General features: G+C 39.7%; 1 protein-coding gene across 1 annotated transcript in view; it reads right to left on the bottom strand.

The window, feature by feature from the left end:
- LOC118324981 (keratin, type II cytoskeletal 8-like) overlaps positions 1–4,182 on the bottom strand; it is a 6,764-nt gene extending 2,582 nt beyond the window's left edge. Inside the window, exons 1-7 of the mRNA XM_035657507.1 lie at positions 3,517–4,182; positions 1,311–1,519; positions 1,138–1,198; positions 931–1,026; positions 603–767; positions 364–489; positions 138–242 (exon numbers count right to left, since the gene is read on the bottom strand). Coding sequence (XP_035513400.1) covers positions 138–242; positions 364–489; positions 603–767; positions 931–1,026; positions 1,138–1,198; positions 1,311–1,519; positions 3,517–4,068 — 1,314 coding nt within the window. The 5' untranslated portion in view covers positions 4,069–4,182. The remainder of the gene's footprint in view (positions 1–137; positions 243–363; positions 490–602; positions 768–930; positions 1,027–1,137; positions 1,199–1,310; positions 1,520–3,516) is intronic.
- Positions 4,183–18,942: the final 14,760 nt, after the last annotated feature.

Here is an 18,942-nt window from a genome sequence, read left to right as displayed (position 1 = left end):
AGGCCCAGATCGCTGAGGCTGAGGAGCGTGGTGAGATGGCAGTTGGAAGGATGCCAAGGTCCCGCAATTAGGTGACCTGGAAAACGCCCCCTGCAGAGAGGCCAAACAGGACATGGCCCGCCAGGGTCTGCGAGTACCGGAGTGCTCATGAACGTCAAAACTGGCTCTGGAGCATATTGAAGAAGCGCCCCCGAACGTCCCACTGCGGCAGGAACTGCTGGAGGAGAGACCAGGTTGCCACGCTGGGAGGTTGAAAAGTTAGCAGAAGCTTCAGATGTGATAGTTCTCAGTCAAAATGCCTTCTGAATGTTCACCTTCCGCTTTTTATACTTTATAAGTATTAAGCTGTAACTGTGAACTTACCTGTCCCTTGACTGCCTCAATCTCATTCTGGAGGCGGCTGATCATGCGGTTGAGCTCAGCAATCTCATTCTTGGTGTTGCGAAGTTCATCTCCAGCTTGGCCTGCAGTGCTCTGGATCTCCTGGAACTGAAGGAATAAGATTCAAAATAACAGATTCAGTACAGATTGCAGAAACTGTCCTGTCCATTTGTGTGTTTCGTATTAGAGTTGTGGTGAGAATACTTTCTCTCTGTACCAACCTTCTGCTGATACCACGACTCTGCATCTGCACGGTTGCGGTTGGCGATCTCCTCATACTGAGCCTTGACTTCTGCCACAATGGAGTCCATGTCCAGGTTGCGGCTGTTGTCCATCTCCACAATGACTGAGGTGTCCTTGATCTGTCCCTGCAGCTCACGCAGTTCCTGCACAAAACATATATGTCATTTTTTAAAATAAAATTGAAAGAGCTGGAGAGTAAAGGTAGTCCAATATCTACTTCTGTTTGTTATCTGTCCTGCCAGTGGCATTTATTGACCCCTTTAATGTGTAATGTGTAACTGAAGAAGTGTTTCCCATTTATCTTACCGCCTCATAGACAGCTCTGAGGAAGTTAATCTCATCCTGAAGGGCGTCAACCTTGGCCTCCAGCTCAACCTTGTTCATGTATGCGCCATCTACATCCTGTAAGAAGAGAAGAAGGAAGTGTTATGCATTGGTGATGGGTTAGAGGGAGAGCAATAATTAATTCCACTGTTGCTAATGACATGGTGGTAACCGCAGATCCACTCTCACCTTCTTGAGGAGCACAAACTCATTCTCCACACTAGCGCGCTTGTTGATTTCATCTTCATATCTGACACAAAGAGTAGAAAAATTAGCTGATGGAAAACGAGCATGGGCTTCAACAACTGTAGGTCAGCTGCTGCGTGCTTGGTTTCCTGTTTCCTGTGCTGGTGTGAACTCACTTGTTCTTGAAGTCCTCCACCAGTCCCTGCATATTCCTCAGCTCTCCCTCCAGCTTGATCTTCTCATTGCCAAGCCCATCCAGCTGTCTGCGCAGGTTGGCGATGTAGGCCTCGAACATGCCGTCGATGTTGGAGCGGGTGGTGGTCTGGTCCTGCAGCAGGCTCCACTTGGTCTCCAGCATTTTGTTCTGCTGCTCCAGGAAGCGGACCTGAAAGGCAAAATCATTTGCCAAGTTTAGATCCACTGGTACTAGGGGAAAGGTATTACTATGAATATGAATACAAAGCCACATTACTCAAATGATGTAACTCTGCATAAATAGAACGACTTAATATACTTGAATTATCCATATCTATAAGTTTGTGGGCTTTACTACTTTCACCAGTCTACAAATATGTAGATTATATTTTCTGTCCTTTTTCTTCATGATTAGGCCTGCCTGCTCTGAGGTAACAAAGATGTTTGTCTTCTTTGTTTTACTTTCCTAGGATGAACCATCAAGCCACACCTGTGTGTGACTTTCCCACACAAAAAGCTCTTGCACCAATATTGGCAGCTGCTGTGTTCAAATGCTCCTAGAGGGCAGGGATGACAATCCAGTGCAGTCTCCCTGCATAGTATGGTTTTATGGTATGGCCAAGTGTTTGCTCATGGTGGGAACTGTTGGGTCTCTGTAAATAATGTTATAAAGAGTTCATTTTGAAAAGTGTCCTGAGGTAACTTCTGTTATGAATTGGTTTTATACAAATAAAATTGAATTGAATTGAATTGAATTGAACTGTGCTGTAATCTAATGACATTGTTTGAGAGCATCTGACATGATCCCGAAAAACATGTTTCAAAGCCTGTTCCTAGGAAACAGAGGACTCATGCCAAGCACAGTGTACAGTGCCGTGCCATCTGCTGTTGAACCCTACAGAAGGTGGAGCCTGTTCCTCCATTTTGACTGTGCATATTAGCCTTTTTTCTCTCCTTTTTCTTTTTAGGTGAGGCCAGTGCCACGCCTCAGCCTTGCCCCTCCCCTTGCCTGACCACTCCCTTGCTTCCAGGATGCATACTTTCACTGAGTGAACTTGCCTGGCTCAACCCTTAGTAATTAATGCTACACGCCCAAAGCTATGAACTGTCACATTGACTGAGTACAGATACTTCAGATATGCCATTTGTGTAATTCTATTTCACAGAAATATCAACTTAAAATTCACAATACACACATAATTCATACTCTCCTTATACCACTACTTGCAATAGTGTGAATGCATCATTGAACAATGTTTAATTTGAATCATTTAATCATTGGAAGTCGACCGTGAATGAACAGGATCAGATCACCAGTGTGCAATATGCACACAATGCAGAAAAAGCTAACTGAGCATTTTCTCTTGCAGGGTGCCATTAACCTGTTATTCATTTCTGCCTGGGACAAAAGGCCCCTCATCCTCATTTCAAGGTCTTCAGTTTTACATAAAGGTGTATATGGGTGAATTAAAAAAACCTGTCCTTAATCATACGGAATAAATAGCAATGCAGAAATGTTTGAAACATCCACTTGAACTTTGCAAGTATTGTACAATGCATTGCAAAGAGTTAAGATGGGGTCCACTTTCTGCAGCACCACTTAGCTTGTGAGTCCTTGCTGCCATGGCAGTAGGTGATAACCTGATACTTTCCTCCCCTTATATTGAGAGCCACCAGTCACTGGATACGACCACTCTAATGTTTCCTGCCTCTCACTCTACACAGAGACAGCTGGCAAGTTGTCATTTACAGCTTATTCAAAGAGAAGTTAAAGGAGTAATGGTCGGCTTTCAGTTTCAATGTAGAGGCTAGCTGACGTGAACACTGTTTAAGATGACAGGTACCCTCGCTGCAGTTTCAGTCGACTAAATTATATTCATACTACTAATAGTGCACTTGGTAGTATTAGAGTTATCTCTAGCTGCGCCCTGTGTGTGCACATCATTCAGGTTTGGATCAGTTGCTGTGTAATATTTAATGAGCTCAGGTGGCCTTTGCACCTTTTTTTGTTGCAGCTAGTCACGCTTCTTGCACAAACCAATATACTCCACAGGTGCAGTGCATCTAAATCATCATCACTACTTCAGGGTTAACATATCAAAACCATTACGTATTTTAACAGTTCATTCTTATTAAATGGTGTGGGACAGTGTCTGTTTCAGTCACTGACAGAAAAAGGCTACTCACCTTGTCAATGAAGCTGGCGAAGCGGTTGTTTAGAGTCTTGATCTGCTCTTTCTCTTGGGTACGAACAGTCTGGATGGCAGGGTCGATCTCAAGGTTCAAGGGGGCCAGCAGGGTCTGGTTGACTTGGACGTTTGTGATCGGAGCCATTCCGCCGCCACCACCACCGAAGCCAAGACCACCGCCAAGACCACCGCCGAAACCACCACCGAAACCACCACCGAAACCACCACCACCACCACCACACCCAGCACCTCCACCGAAACCATAACTACCCCCCCCCCCCCCCCCAGCACCTCCACCGAAGCCATAACCACCACCACCTCCACCACCTGACCTAAGCATTGAGCCGCCTCCAAAACTGGATGACACTGAGTATGCCGGTTTTGATGATATAACGGCCGATCTTGAGGAAAATTGTCTTGCTCCTCCTCCTCCTCCACTCCTGATACCACCGCTGAAACTACCACCACTGAAGCCGCCACCTCCACCACCGCTTCCACCAAAGCTGGACCTAACCGTTTTCACGGTCATACTAGATCTGGACGACGTCATGGCTGGTTTTGTTTCCTCTGAAAGGAAAGGATTAACAGAGAAAAGGGGGAGCAGAGAGAGAGAGGTTTGGCAGAGCACACTAAGAGGAGAGTCAAGTCCCTCTAAGTGTCTTCTCTCTGTCCGTGATGGATTTTTATCTGTTTCCAACTGTGGAGGAGGTCCCAGTGAGCTCCACCTCAACTGCACCTCCCACTCTACCCTCCTCCAATTACCTGTATCCTGGAAGGTGCACTTGCAGGCAGGCAGATTGGCTTGGAGCAGCTCAGCCTGTCAGACAGGTAGGAGTGCCACCCCTGTAAAGTGATCGGGGCTTGACACACCCAGGTGCTCGCAGAGGAATGGCATCAGAGCCTGGAGTGAAAGGGGGAAAAGGACATTTTTACTTGATTAGCTGAGGGCTTTCTGGGAGATGTGGGTGGTTGGAGGAATTGGAAGGTGGAGAGAAGCCCTACATACTCACCGATCCACTGTTTTCTGCTTTTCATCTTCTTGCAAGATAGATAAAATACGAATATTTAGAGCTACTGCTAGCATTTAAATAGGTGAAATCTGACTAGGATTTGCAAAACACATTCTGACCAGCTGTTTTTAAAGTTGATCTTACATATGAATGTATGCATGTTAGTACATTGTATGTATGCATTTGTGCATGAAGACTTTCACGTTTGCATTGAATTAACAACTGCTCAAATTCTGGTAGAATTTTGCCATACAGTGACCATTTAAAGACCATGTTCTCTGATCCTTATTTAGGATATATAGGGCGACGCACAAACACTGCATACTTTATCTCCAGTTTTCAATCCGTTTTGTGATTCTGCAATCACAGAATTCAACAAAATAAAACAGCCAACTACAATAAAACATATAATCATGAGTTAAATTTAATAAGATTGATATCTGGGATTAAAAAAACACACACCACACTGTCAGGGGTGATGTAGATTAACAAGAACACAATGTTGCTGTTTTATTTACATATGTCATAAACTTTTTTACTACTGTGAGCATTTCTACTGTATTGGGGTGGAGGCAGAAATCTCAGAGACAGATACATTAAAAGCTGCATGGCTAAACACAAGCAGGGATGAGTGAAAAAATATAATTTTTCATTTGGGTAAATTGACCCTTTGACCATACTGTAATGCAGGAAGGATAAATAAGTAAACACTCAGAAATGAGTCTGGAATTCCAGAGTTATTTATTTAATTCCACCACCTTGTTGTTTATGTGTTCAGGCCTGCAGCTTGTAGGTGCTTGAGGGCACTGTACATACTATCTTTAATACTCACACACCTCTAGGCCCTTCAGTAGATCGCTAGGTTCAGTGTCACTACTTAAATGTACTTACACGTTATGAATATTTACTGCACTATTTTAAATGTTTAAACTTTAAAAAGGTAATTTACACCTTGGATCTCTATTGCATTAAGTAAAAGAACATCCGGCGTTACATGTAGATTTAAGATTTGTGCTCATAATTGGAACTGTTGATACCTGTTGAAACACATCTCAACAGCTCTGGTTTAGGTGTTGGCCTCCCACTCTCTGTACGGTAGTAGCATCTAAATGAGCTGTAGGGCAAAACTGAGCCACACCTAAAAAAAATGCCAGTGCTTCACTCTCACTTCTAATATTCTTTCGTCTAAGAACTACATACTGCAACATACTATATGTTCAAGCATCTTTGCATTAATTAAACATGTTTTGGGGGAAACAAAGCACTATAAAGTATATTCATATCTGCAAAGTGTTCACTTTTAACAGTTTTTAGGTTTATTTGCAGTAGTTTCCCTAAATATACATCAACTAAACCTTAATGTATGGTTAGGCAACTAAATCCACGTGATTATGGTTTGGGAAAGATTGTCACCATGTATTCATTGAAACCTGGTTGGCCTGGTAGGTGAACACCAACTGGTCTCAGGCCACAGGGCAAAGCATTGACCTAGGGCAGACCAAACACAATCAGCAGCTATTACGTTCCACCATCACAGTGACGAGTGAGACAGTCGTGGCAGGCTGCACGTGTCGGTTGCTGCTCAGCACACTGAGACTTGGCAGGCCTGGTTTGTTTCAGGATTCAGTACTAATTGTGCAACACTACTACTACCACCACTACTTCACATGCATTAAATGCATGCATGCAACTGTGAAGCACATAGCATGCTTTGCTATTAGTATTTCAATTTTTGGGGTGCATTCCAATTAAAATCCAGTCATGCTTAAGGGGGGATGGCAAGTAGAGGACGATGAAGACCACATCTGGTGCAGATGAATGTACAGGGATTTGCAGTACATAACCTCAAGTACAGTACTTAAGTACAAATTTACTTGAGTATTTTCTTCTTATGCAACTTTATAGTTCTACTCCACAACATTTCAGAGGGAAATATTGTGCTTTTTACTCCAATACATTTCGTTTCTTACTTAAAAAAATGTTTTTACAAGCAAAACACAAGACGAATTATGATGCTTTGTTCTAGATTAAACTACCCAACAGTTCATGCAAGTTTTGCTGAAATTATCAATTGATTGACAGATCTGATGAATGAATACTGAATGAATTAGGAACTATTTTAACCCTTTATCGAGAGAGGAACAATATGTGGTGACTTCCTTATGACAGTTTTTATTACACTTCTATGGCATATTTTGGTGTTTTTTTTAGGTTGAATTACTAATATACACTTTCCCACTGTTACTGCCTTTTCAATAAACTTTTGAAGAATTGCTTTCTGGCTATTTATACACATTCTTTTTTTTCATAGTAGTATAAATAGATTTGAGGCAGGTATTTCTTTTGGGCACAAGCAGGCCTGTTCCTGGCCTCGTCCTTCTGTATGAAGAGGAGGGCCTGCTGTTGCCACAGACTTTGTTGTTGCCAGCCTTAACCTTAGGACATTTCATTGGGACTTGATTTGCAGCCTTTAAAAAAACTGAAACTTTTTAAAAATGCCAAAAAAGAAAATATGTCTTTTCATATCCACCAATAACACTCCAGGGTTGAAAATTTTAATTTCCAAGTATTTCAGTGAGTGTCAGTGAATATTTTGTGCAAAAATGTTTTATAGTTCCAGATTTTATGATTTAAGATTTGCTAATTTTCCTTACAGTTATTTTACTTTATTTGTAATCATTTTCTTTGTGAAGTATTCTTTTTTAAATTATACTTGTACTTGTAATAGAGCATTTTTACACTGATTTTATTGTCCAGTGTGTAACATTTAACATGATCTAATGGCAGAAATGCAATATAATATTACAATGAGCAACTACACCGCTAGAAGCCATTGAATCTTACACACTAGTTCTTTAAGTTAAGGATGCCTAACTTCCTCCACCACTAACTATAAACACCTCCTTCCAAACCACAAACCTACAGTACAGCAGACAGCTGAACTTTCTGCTAAAAATGGAAATAACTGATCTCATGGCTACCTCACAGAAGTCTTGAACCACTGTCATGTTAATACTGTTCTCCTAGAATTCTGCTCTGTGAAACTAAAGATGTATGTGTCCATAACTTAACTGTATAAGTGTGGTAATGGATAGAAAACTGTATAGAAAAAGATATAAAACATTTATGCGTCATTTCTACTGCTCCTCCTATGTGAGGACTACTGCAAAGACAATGAGTGTCAATGAGGGCCCCACCCTTTTACATTTTTAACCTTTTCATAAAAACTGATAGTCATGACAATAAATATCATTACTTTAAACCAAAAAGCTGTTCACCATTCCAAGGCAGTGGCACCCACACATCTGGTACAGGATTGTATTTTATCTCACTTGATATGACTGGTGACATTTCAGGCTTGCTAGTCAGTGCATGTAGTGGAATGTTCACAAGCTCATTTTCTCTGTGAGAACCAACCTTGAGATGGGAGTTTACTCTACTGAAACTTGGCAAGAGGGCCTGCAGAGAAAAGAAAGAGTAATTAAAGAGGCAGAGGAGTTGAAAGTAGTAATAGTAGCAATACTTGCTATTTTCTAATGCCAATTAGAACAGCGTTTTATTAGCGTATTATATAATGTTGTAAGTTGATACTTTGCTGTGGATCGCACTTGAGAGCAACCTCCAACATTGTGCTGTGGTAAAAACTTTTTTTTTTTTTGCTGTTTGTCTTGGCCAGGACACAGTCTATGACTAAATAGTCATAGACTGTGTGCCACACCTTGGTGGTCAGGTCAGGTGAGTCAAGCCCATTGAGACCAGGAGAACATGTCATCTCTTAAACGCACGTTTTTTTAGGGTGTATTACTCTAATAAGTCATTGGAAAAGTTGCCCTTGCATTGTTAATATAAACCCAAGCTCATTTTACAGTACATGGTTGAATATCTTCAAGCAACGTCCTATTGAAAAAACAGAAGCATGGGAGGTGTATAATGAGGGTCAACAATGATAAAACTCCACCTGTATGGAGAAGCATAATTACTCTAGTACAGAGAAGGTTTAAGTCCTAAGGCAACAGGACACATGAATAATCTAAGAAGGGAGGCCTACTGGAGTGACATGAATGTTGCATTTTATCTTGTAGTAAAATGTTCTATGTCTAAATATCATGTACAGTTTAATGCACCTTGATTGCAATATGGTTATTCTTTTTGCGTTTTCATGTGCATTTAACATTTTAACAAAACCTGTATAAACTATGTGTGGACTGTCATCTTGTCTAAAGTATTTATAATCTATATATAAAATAATATAAATAAAAAATAAATAATACCATATTTAATCTGAGCGTGAAGCTGTCTGTCATTACAGATCCATGCACAGAGGTGCATAGCAGGAATCACAGAGCAGATATTCAAACAGCCATTCAACCTCATACAAGTCCAATATTGTGGAAAACAACACATTCAATGCTAAGCGAAAAGTGTGCAATTGTGTAAATGCAATAAAAAATATTAGTATATACATTATAAGCAAAACGTACCATACTTATTCATCATTGACCATGATTACTGACTTGGCTTTTCATCTATAAATTATTTAATATTGTGAATTTGGCTGCTGAACATTTTAAACAAACTTCCTGAGGAGTGGGTAATGTCACAGAAGGCTTACTTATAACAATACACCAACTTAACCCATACCAAATCTCATTCCAAACTAAATTTACCTTGGCAACCCTGTTTAATTTATCTGTACACATGTACTACTACACTAGTGACACACTACTGACTCATTGTATTTGTTTGCATTTGTTTTTCTTTTAACAAGCCATGGTGTACCACCTCTGTCATGCCTGAGTTAGCAGCTGTCACCAAACAATTTTATAGTCTAGCAAAGCATTGATTATAGAGTATGATAAACTTCCCCACTTCTTGTTAAACTAGCTATAAACATGTAGTAACACGGGGAGCTCTCAGCTCGGACAGGGTCTGTAGATGCAAGAAGCTAATCATGCACTCTGTGCTCATGGGATGTTTATCTTTTTCCACCAATCACCTATAAGACATAACCAGAATTATGGTTCATGAATGTTTAAAAGCTATGACGTTATGTCAAAGATGTATTGTGTTGAGATATCCACTGATATTAACAAGCTAACTAGCTCGCCATAGCTGGCTGTGCCCTGGCCCCGTACTATAATTCCACCAGCAGTCACACTGGATTCTGCTCTGATCCGGAGTCATTTTGGTACTAGGAGAGCTCAGAGTTTAGTTTTTAAAATTTTAAGGATTCACTCTCACATGTCAACCTGTCTGCAGTTGCACTGTTGTTATTGTAGCCATGTGTCCACAGGAGACAGGACAAAAAGGGGACTGCTTAGAGGAAAGTATGAACTTTAATATGAACTAAGTTAGCAAAGCCTTGATCAATCCAAACTCCATTCAGAAAACAAGCATTTTAAAAGTTGTTGGCTTGTCAGACAGATCTGACTTTACAAATCAGCACCATGATTATTTCTAAATGCTTTTGATACAAGTATTGCTATAAGAGTCACAGTAAAACCTGTTTATTTTGGGTTCATATTGCTGTACTAAGTGGGTTCAGCTGCGAATAAAAACAAATTTTCCCAGTGGCATTTTGTAACCACTTGGCATTACTGATGAGGAAAGATTGGAAGTTTGGAAAGTTCGCTATAATTTTGAGGACTTTTCAAGGTTTATTACTCTTGTGGATTTGCTACTTTAACATACATTAGTACTAACATTAGTGATTTGTATCAATTGTTTGAATTAGTACCAATTAGCTTTGCCCAAATATTTTATTCGTATCCTTGTACCACAGAAACCACACTGAGCACAGTTCTGTTTTATCTCTAATGAAACTCATAAACATGAGATGCTCGCAAAAATACAAATATATATATAGTTTATATAGTTGAGCCTGTGGCTGCTGCAGCAAGGACTCAGCCCTGGTACATGGGGCGCAACTGTCTAAGCATGAGCGACTTCTGGCAATCAGATTTATTTGTCTTGTGCTACAAGCAACTATATGGGTTCTGAGTTGTCTTGGTGTATTCAAATAAACACAGCACAACAGTCAAAAAACAATCTCTCATTCTCACAATTGTTTTTTTTAATTCCTTTAGGGATATCTTAAAGGTCAGGTTGTTTATCTGTAAAGGTCTCCTCTAGGCAATACACAAAAGGTTAAGCCACTGAACAGCAGCAGCTAAAGGGTACGACATGTTGAAACACTGCACACTCATTATGTATTTTAGTCCCAAAAAAGTGGAAATGTCAAGTTAAAGGGGAATCTACTTAAGTCCTCTGTCTCTATCTTTGTTTTGCTCTGGCCATACTGTAGTACAAGAATAAAGTGAAGTAATTATTTTTTCTATGTGTCATTCTTTTTATCTGCATCGTGTTATATATATATATTTTATATTTAGACAGCCCTTTTTAAAGCTGTTATGTCCCACTGAGCTGTTGACAGTCAGTGCAGTCAGTGGCAGTACATTTCTATGATTAAGGCATGGTGCTGACTACATCTGCACACAGTTCTACTACTCCCTCTTTCACATCATATATTCACATCAATTACTTGTTCTACAAAAGCCACTACAGAGGAGTGTTAGTGGACCGGGTCCATCAAGCCAGAGGGGAATTCTGCTAGGCTGCATAAAGAGAAGATTATTATGGTTGCCACACCTTCACATGAATTAGGAGGATACAGTACACAGTTAACCACCATGACTGCAATGTTCCCTACATGTAGGACTTAGCTCATAGCCCTTTCTATTCACTTTAATGACAATGCAGCAAACACTGAATAATAACCTAAACATGCATCTCAATGCAGCTAAAGTTGCAGTTCATGTATTTTACTTGCTGAAGACCAAACTGAAGACCAGAAATCCCAGAATCAAGCAAGAAGTGAAGAGACACAGAGAGACATCTACCATGGTGCAGTACATAGCAACAACAGGGAAGTATCTGCTTATTTATATATATTTATGCATTAGCAGATACTACGCTAGACAACAAAATGTGTCACTGTCCTGCTACTTACAGACTGCATCAGATATAGTTGTTATACTGCACATAACTACCTGAATGCTGCAGTAATGACAATACTGCTTCTTCTGCAAGCCATAAAAGTGGCACAGGGTTCTGAAAACGTGCCAGTCACTGGGATACACCTTTCTACAGCTCTAATCTTTTGCAGCCACACCCAGTACTACAACAGCCAGAGGGCAAACTGGCACAGCGGAGGCAAAGCTGAACTTGAAGCTGGCAGTGTAGAACAAGATCCTCGCATATTTCTTTGCTGCCTTCATTGGCAACCAAAAATAGGGTAGAGCTGTGCATGTGTAGTATTTGAACAAAAAACACAAATTCATTATTCAATTTACAAACACAAATGGTCTGTAAGGGTTATTTTATTTGAATTGTATCCATTTGTGTTCTGGCTAGTCACATTGTGTGTGTGTGTATGTCTGGGTTTGTGAATGGTTAATACATGAGACCAACATCAAAGAAGTGACAGTTAATGAGATGTGGGAAAGACGAACCACACCCTGGCAACAATACCTGCATCCTGAGATTACACAGATAGACAAACTTTGAAGTAACCTGCAAGTAAATCTGGAAGCACTGCTTCAGTCCTTTCCATGTATATTGTGTATTTCTGAGTGTAGTGATGGGGTTAACAACACAGCAACAACTAAGATCTGGAATAGTGAAGTCCCAAGACCACAGTCGGTCCGGTCAATTGACAGTATATATAATGGACAAAGCTTCCAGGTCTGTGAAGTGAAGCCAAAGCGGAAGTGTCTTAAAGCAGGGGGCAGCTCCATTGGCTGCAATAAAAACCAGTGCCATGGAGAAATGAGCTGACTTCTCACTTGATTGATTAGCTCAATAAACAGTTTCCTTATTAAGTTTATGGTCTCAATCTCTTGCTTCAAATGTTCATTTAGTAAATTATGATCCAATTTAGAGTAAAATAGACAATAAAGCAGGCCTTTAGGCGTGGCTACCTTGTGATTGACAAGTCATTCTGAGTGAATCCGCCAGGGCAACGCACAACACTTAGATGTAAACTGTTTAAAACTAGGCAGTGCTGATGAATTACGAGTCAAGATTCTGTTACTTCCTATTTCTCACCTAAAATCTTTTCAGAAATATATTTTAGTGTACTGTTTAGCCATTGCCATTGCTACGGTCAAATCAAAACTGTGCAGCCAATGAGAGCAGCTCAACTCACAGCATGTCACCACCGCTGGCTCCAAAATGTACATATACATACACAAGGCCTCAGAAGGGTACTCGACAAACCAATGGGTAACATCACGATGAAGTCTATTACAATGTGTCCAGTGCTGTGGTAACTGACAGGTGACTTCTTGGAAACAAACTGCAGCAGCACCACAGCCCATGAATGCTGGGTGCCATTTCATCTAAAAGAACTACTAAGAGAGTGTTTCAGATTTTCACACAGATTTAAAGACATATGGATGGATGCTCTATCAAGACACTCTTAATGTCATGCGAGGTACGACAGGCATGTAATCTTGCTAGACCTCATCAATCCAGTAATGGCTTATATAACTTTGATATGCTGGTGGAAGGTTACCGCCCTCGACTTCGACTCCCTTACATAATCACCTCAGGCATTCTGAGGAGTATGTTCCATATCTTAAATTACACTGCAGATGTCCTGACACGCATGATGTTTAAAATGAATGCATACGCAACAGATGAGGATAATTTATGAGACTGCTCATTTAGATGTTTTTTTTTGCATGTATGAGTGACATGTAGCCCAGAGATGAGCTGGCGAAGGATCCTCTGTATACGTGCTCACTCTCAGAGCAGGAAAAGCTGGCCACAGTCCAGCTGCATATAATAAATATTCCTATCATTAACAGCTGCACAACCTGTAAAGCAGGCTGCCCTGGGGCCGTTATTTACCCATGAGAGTGGATCTGGGTGTTTCTGCAGCGACTGTCACTTTTGACAACTTTTAGCATTTTAATTTAAACCTTTAGCTAGCAAAGTCTGCTACATTAGCTTTGACTCTTAGCATACATGAATTCAACAGTATTATAAACTCATTTTAAAAATGTAGTCCAAAATACAAATGGACACACAATAAACTCTCCAGAAGATGATCTTGACCTTGTTTTTTCTTGATCTTGGGGGTCATGTGCTCAGTTGCTAACTTCTGTTTCCATAGAAATTTGATTTGTTTGGTTTTGAAAAACCCTTTTGGCATTTTGTTTAGTGTTGTGGTAAAGACTCAGAAGTGTGTAGCGTGAAGGGACGGCAAAGTTGTGTTGTATAATGCATTTCACTGCTGAGATTTAAAAAAAAAAAAAACACCCATCTACATTCAATGTGCTTTATACACACACACACACACACATATATACTGTTTTAAAAATTATTATGAGGCTACAACATGGCCATATTAATAAATATTTGCAATTATCTCTGTGCAATGTTCCATTATTAATCTGTATATAAAATGGTGTATATATATTATATCTTATATTTTATTTTATTTATTATATATATATATTTCTATTCTTTTTTTATTCAATTATTTAATTTCTGTGTCTTTCCAAGTGTGTGATCAAACTATCTTATCTTTTCTTTTTTCAGATTGGAATGTTTCAGTATCAGTATGTGTTTTCTGTAACTCTTGGGTTTTATCAGTGCATCAGTTCACTGGTTTATTGTTTTAATTCCTCGCTGTCACTCTGTCACTCACTGAAATAGCTAGAGGTAATTCATGTAATATGCTCAGAGGTACAGTACGCACCTTTAACTTTAGCTTGAGCAAAGCAAGTTTATAGTGCAGTTTGAGTGAATGAGGTGGGATAGGGCTGGTGACATATTTGTTTTAATAAAAGACAATTGCCTAAAATCTGGAAACTGAATTTTTTTACCGTTACCAGTCATAGAAAAACAATGCGGTTTTATGTGATATCAATTTCAGATTCAAGATTACACTGGCTTTACTGTCATACTCTAGGTGATGAATTATTGATAAAGCACCTGCAGGCATCCCTGCGTCTGCAGAGTTATTGAACATTATGTAAGAGCATGCAAGCCAAAATGTGGAACTCGACAGAAAAATACAAATTAGTATCATATTCAGTTTACTGGAGCTACTTACAGCATATAAAAGATTATTTTATTGGCAGTGTGATCATTTTGGGACAGAACAGAATGACATAAATCTTCATCTTCAAGGACACTTCAGCAGGGACTAGGGAATGAAACCTGGACGGTTCTAACAGCTGTCTTTTAAACAATGTCTGCAAAGCCTATTTTCCCCGATGTTGCAGGGGACAACAGTTGATAAAGAGTGCAAGAAAATATCAAATATCATGTAAGGCAGGACAATAATCAAATTCAATCAATTTATTACCAATATGAATCCCTGACTAACCTATATGAAGCCATACTGCAATATTCAGTGTATAAAACTGATGATGGCTAAACAACCAATGACAGATCCAACCTATATATTGTCATCAGGTTTTTTAAACCTTTAAAGTATCCAGTATTGTTCGGCTATAATTTCAGGTCAAATCACCCAGCACTAATGAACTGGTAACTTATTATATTTATATGCTATATATTAAAAGTTGCTGTTGGAATATCAGCATCATGCTGTTCTCTCTTGGTGACAGATTCTTGGCGGTTGCATAAGAGACAACTGTACAAAAACTACAAGCCGTCTTTTGTAGAATGATCTCACCAGAGTAGATTCATAGTGACACGTTGTTTATGCATCTCTTTATCCGTTTGTTGATGTTGGCAAACAGGTTGAGTGTAGACGCTCAAATTGTTGAGTGCGCTATTTTAGCCAAGGTGGCACTGAACACTAAGCACCTTTCCACAAACGCCTCACCCTGCTCCACTCCTCCCGGGAACTCATCCTGCAGTCTGCACCCAAGAGTCTTACTAATACTAATTGCTTCTTCTTTTCCCATGGTTAATCACCTCAGTGTGAACAAGCTTCCGCACTTGCCTCTGAGTCGAGGACCTGTCCTGGTATTCAACAGGTGATTTACTCTTTGCATTCTCAAGCCTGTTGCACACTTAAAATTTCATGAATGAGAAAAATATAAACTTGAAAAGATTTAAGACAAACATTCTAGTTTTACCCTAAGCAAATACAATAGATATAAGGTTATTTGCTTGGCTGAGAGTAGGATTCAAAGGCAGCTTTAAGGGATGTTAAGTCAGGGTAAGAGAATAGTGTAACCTTTCAGAAGGCTCTGTAGATTTATGATGGCACATGCACGGCAGGGTTTTCAGGGGTTGACTTTGTTACTAGAATGTTCTACAGGTCAGCTCATTAGTCCCAAGCAGCAGCCTTTGTGGCTGGCAAATGAAGCCAACACGGAAGTTCCGAGTCAATCTCCATAAGGCCCCATGTTAAAATGTCCAACTTCACAGCAGAAATACACATGGTTACAGTACAGGGGTTAAATTATTATATAACTCACCAGTTTAAATTATATTAAGGCTTAAAGTCATGTATAAGTAAGGGCATGGCTGTCTTGAGTGACAGGTGGGTTCATTCAGCCCACCTCCCCTCCATCCACGCGTCCATTTTTGCCTAGCCAGGAACCAGCGCAGTCAGGACTGCCAAGATGGTGACGGCCAGAGACGACCACACTGACCCTTTGCAAACCTATGGATGACGTCACAGAGATTACAGTATGTATATTTTTAATAATAAAGTCAATGGTTAGCACTCTTCTACCCAAACCATTTTACAGCAAGATTTGAAGGCCCAAACATTGCAGTTTCATGACAGATGTTGCACAAAGAAGTAAGACTATTATCTATCTATATATGTATGGTATAGCTAGTATATGTGCTGCAGAGTTAAGCAATCCAACTTGTCGCACACTAACTCAAACTAGTCCCATCCTACCATAAACACTGCATCTCTCTTTCATTCACAAGTCATCTCAGCCCAACATCTTTCACTTTGGCATTTACATTTTGTAAACCTTCGAACACTGATGATGGACTGATTTATTTCATTTTTGCTTACTCCAGACCATCTATAGATCAAGGCTTGGTTCCCCGGAGCAACAGCTCTGTCAAGAAAGAATGCCAACCACCTCAAGGTAAAACTCCACCTCAAAGCGTATCTGTATTGAGCGCATTGGATTTTTCACTCTCTCCCTTTCTCTTCCAATCATAACTTATGTTATGAACTCTAGTCATTCTGCCTCTGACACATTTTAAAAGGTCACCAAGATTTAACAACAGGTGGCAGGCAATTACCTGCATGCCACTGGAGTCACTTTCCCTTAGTGAGCAGCCCTGTCAGTTACTGATGCTTATGTCTACGATGCCAGCGCTCATGCACATTTTTATAGGTTTATGATGAATGAAACATTTAAAGCAGAGATACGGCACAGAAAGTCTGTGCTTAACATCTCTAAAGGATTTATTAATTTTATAGAACAGGTCTCCTCCTTCTTCTGCTTCCAGTCCCTCTCATGGGAACTGAACATCGGTAATGCCTTACAGTCAACAAAGATCATTGGCCACTCATGTCTTTGGCAGCTGACAAACTTTGGTGTTAGTCATAAGGCCTTGATTTTCTCCTACAGAGCTGTGATTTAAAGTGTGTCACAGACGAGGTCCAGACAAATAAAATGACACACACACACACACAGCCAAAAAGATTATCAGGATGATCCTCTATTGTATAAAACATAGGAGATATTAAGTCAAATAAAAAAACTTTACCTTACACAAAAAATAAAGACAAAAAAACAATGAAATGAAAAAGCGAGCATTTATGAAAAGCAGATCTGCATACTCACATTTATACATGTAAAGTACTGAAAACAGGAGCAGCCATCACACTCTCTCTCACACACACACACACACACACACACACACACACACTGACTCACAACAAAGTTAAAAGGTGAGGGTTGAGGCCATTAAAGCTGAGAGAAGCAAGAGAATTAAAATATTAAATGTTCAGTAAAATAATCACCTCTGCTGGCTCCAATAAACCGCCATGGCGACGATCATAATGCCAAACTCAAAGCTTCAAAATGGTACACCACAAACCAATGGGTGACGTCACAATAGGTTCACACTTGGTCAAACCTCAAACAGTGATAAGCAATGCAGAAAACTAGATGGAAATATGACATTTCAGTTTGTTTCATGTATTAATGTGAGAAGGGTTCCTTCCAGAGCCATTGGAGTGACGAGGAGACTGTCAGAGCAGAATTAAATGTTTATGACCTCAGATTTTATTACAGAGAAGTGTTTCCATTTCCTACTAAGTGCATTAACTATTTTTCTAAAAAGGCAAAAATCACCTCAAGAAAGCAGAATCAGAATCAGAATCAGAAATACTTTAATAATCCCAGAGGGAAATTATTTAATAAGAACCATTTTATATAATTGAGGAGTCTTTTCAAATTTGTTTCCATCAACCTTTTCTAATGCAATACACATAAAAATATGACATCTAATGTGTTTAAAAACAGATTCCTACATGATTGATTTTATATCTGATTGGATGTTAAAACCCACAACCACACTTAAAACAAAAGACTTTCAAAACATCCCATTGTATCACTAGTCTTTTTACCCTGATTTACTTTTTTGTGCTGTGGAATCTTGGCTGAACTTAAAAATGCAATTTCCTTTAGTGAGAGCACCTTCAGATATATTAACATGAAGTCACATGAGGTAAAAGTCAATAGTTGTGACAAATGTGTAAAAGTGAATGACTTTTTCATTGTGAAATTTGTAGCTTTTGTAGCTGTGGTTTCCACACAATATGTTTGAGTTCCTGTACCACTAAACACTCATGGTGGTTTGGAATCAGTGTCTCTTATTTATTTATGATTAGATTTATGCCCCCACGCCCTTTCACACCCAGACACACACCCACTAACAATCACCAATACTACATGCTCAAACTAGCATGCTGCATTATATTCTTCTCTTTTGATTAAAAAAGAGGTACATACTATTCAAGTCGGCCCAGGATGGATTTGGGTGTTCTACCATTTACCACTGCAGCACTGCATCAGCTGACATTTTCATTGATGACTTTTTCCAACAGTCTTTGATCATCTTTGGTTTTTGTACCACTCCTTACAGCACCGAGAGCATCTGCAAGGAGACAGGCTCTGACAAGAATTAAACCTACCTATAAACCCCTTTAAGAGTCACTTTCCTTTTTTTTTCCATAATCAGAGTGAAATCTGACTTGTTTCATACATACTGCATGAGTTATGCTGAGGCCTTGCCCAAACCTGCTTTCTGCTGTCAGTGGTAAAAACAAGCCTCGCCTACAGGCACCAATGAGAAAAGAGCATTAGCTGTAATAACTGTGTTGGGTGAGTCTGATTCCAAATGACAATGAAAGTACTGAGATGGTTTGTATTTACATGCTCCCTATG

The sequence above is a fragment of the Morone saxatilis genome, unplaced genomic scaffold, assembly GCF_004916995.1.
Source record: "Morone saxatilis isolate NCDOM2014 unplaced genomic scaffold, NCSU_SB_2.0 Contig15, whole genome shotgun sequence".
Classification (NCBI taxonomy): domain Eukaryota; kingdom Metazoa; phylum Chordata; class Actinopteri; family Moronidae; genus Morone; species Morone saxatilis.
Note: the sequence above shows the minus strand (reverse complement) of the source record. Positions and strands in the feature narration are given on the sequence as shown.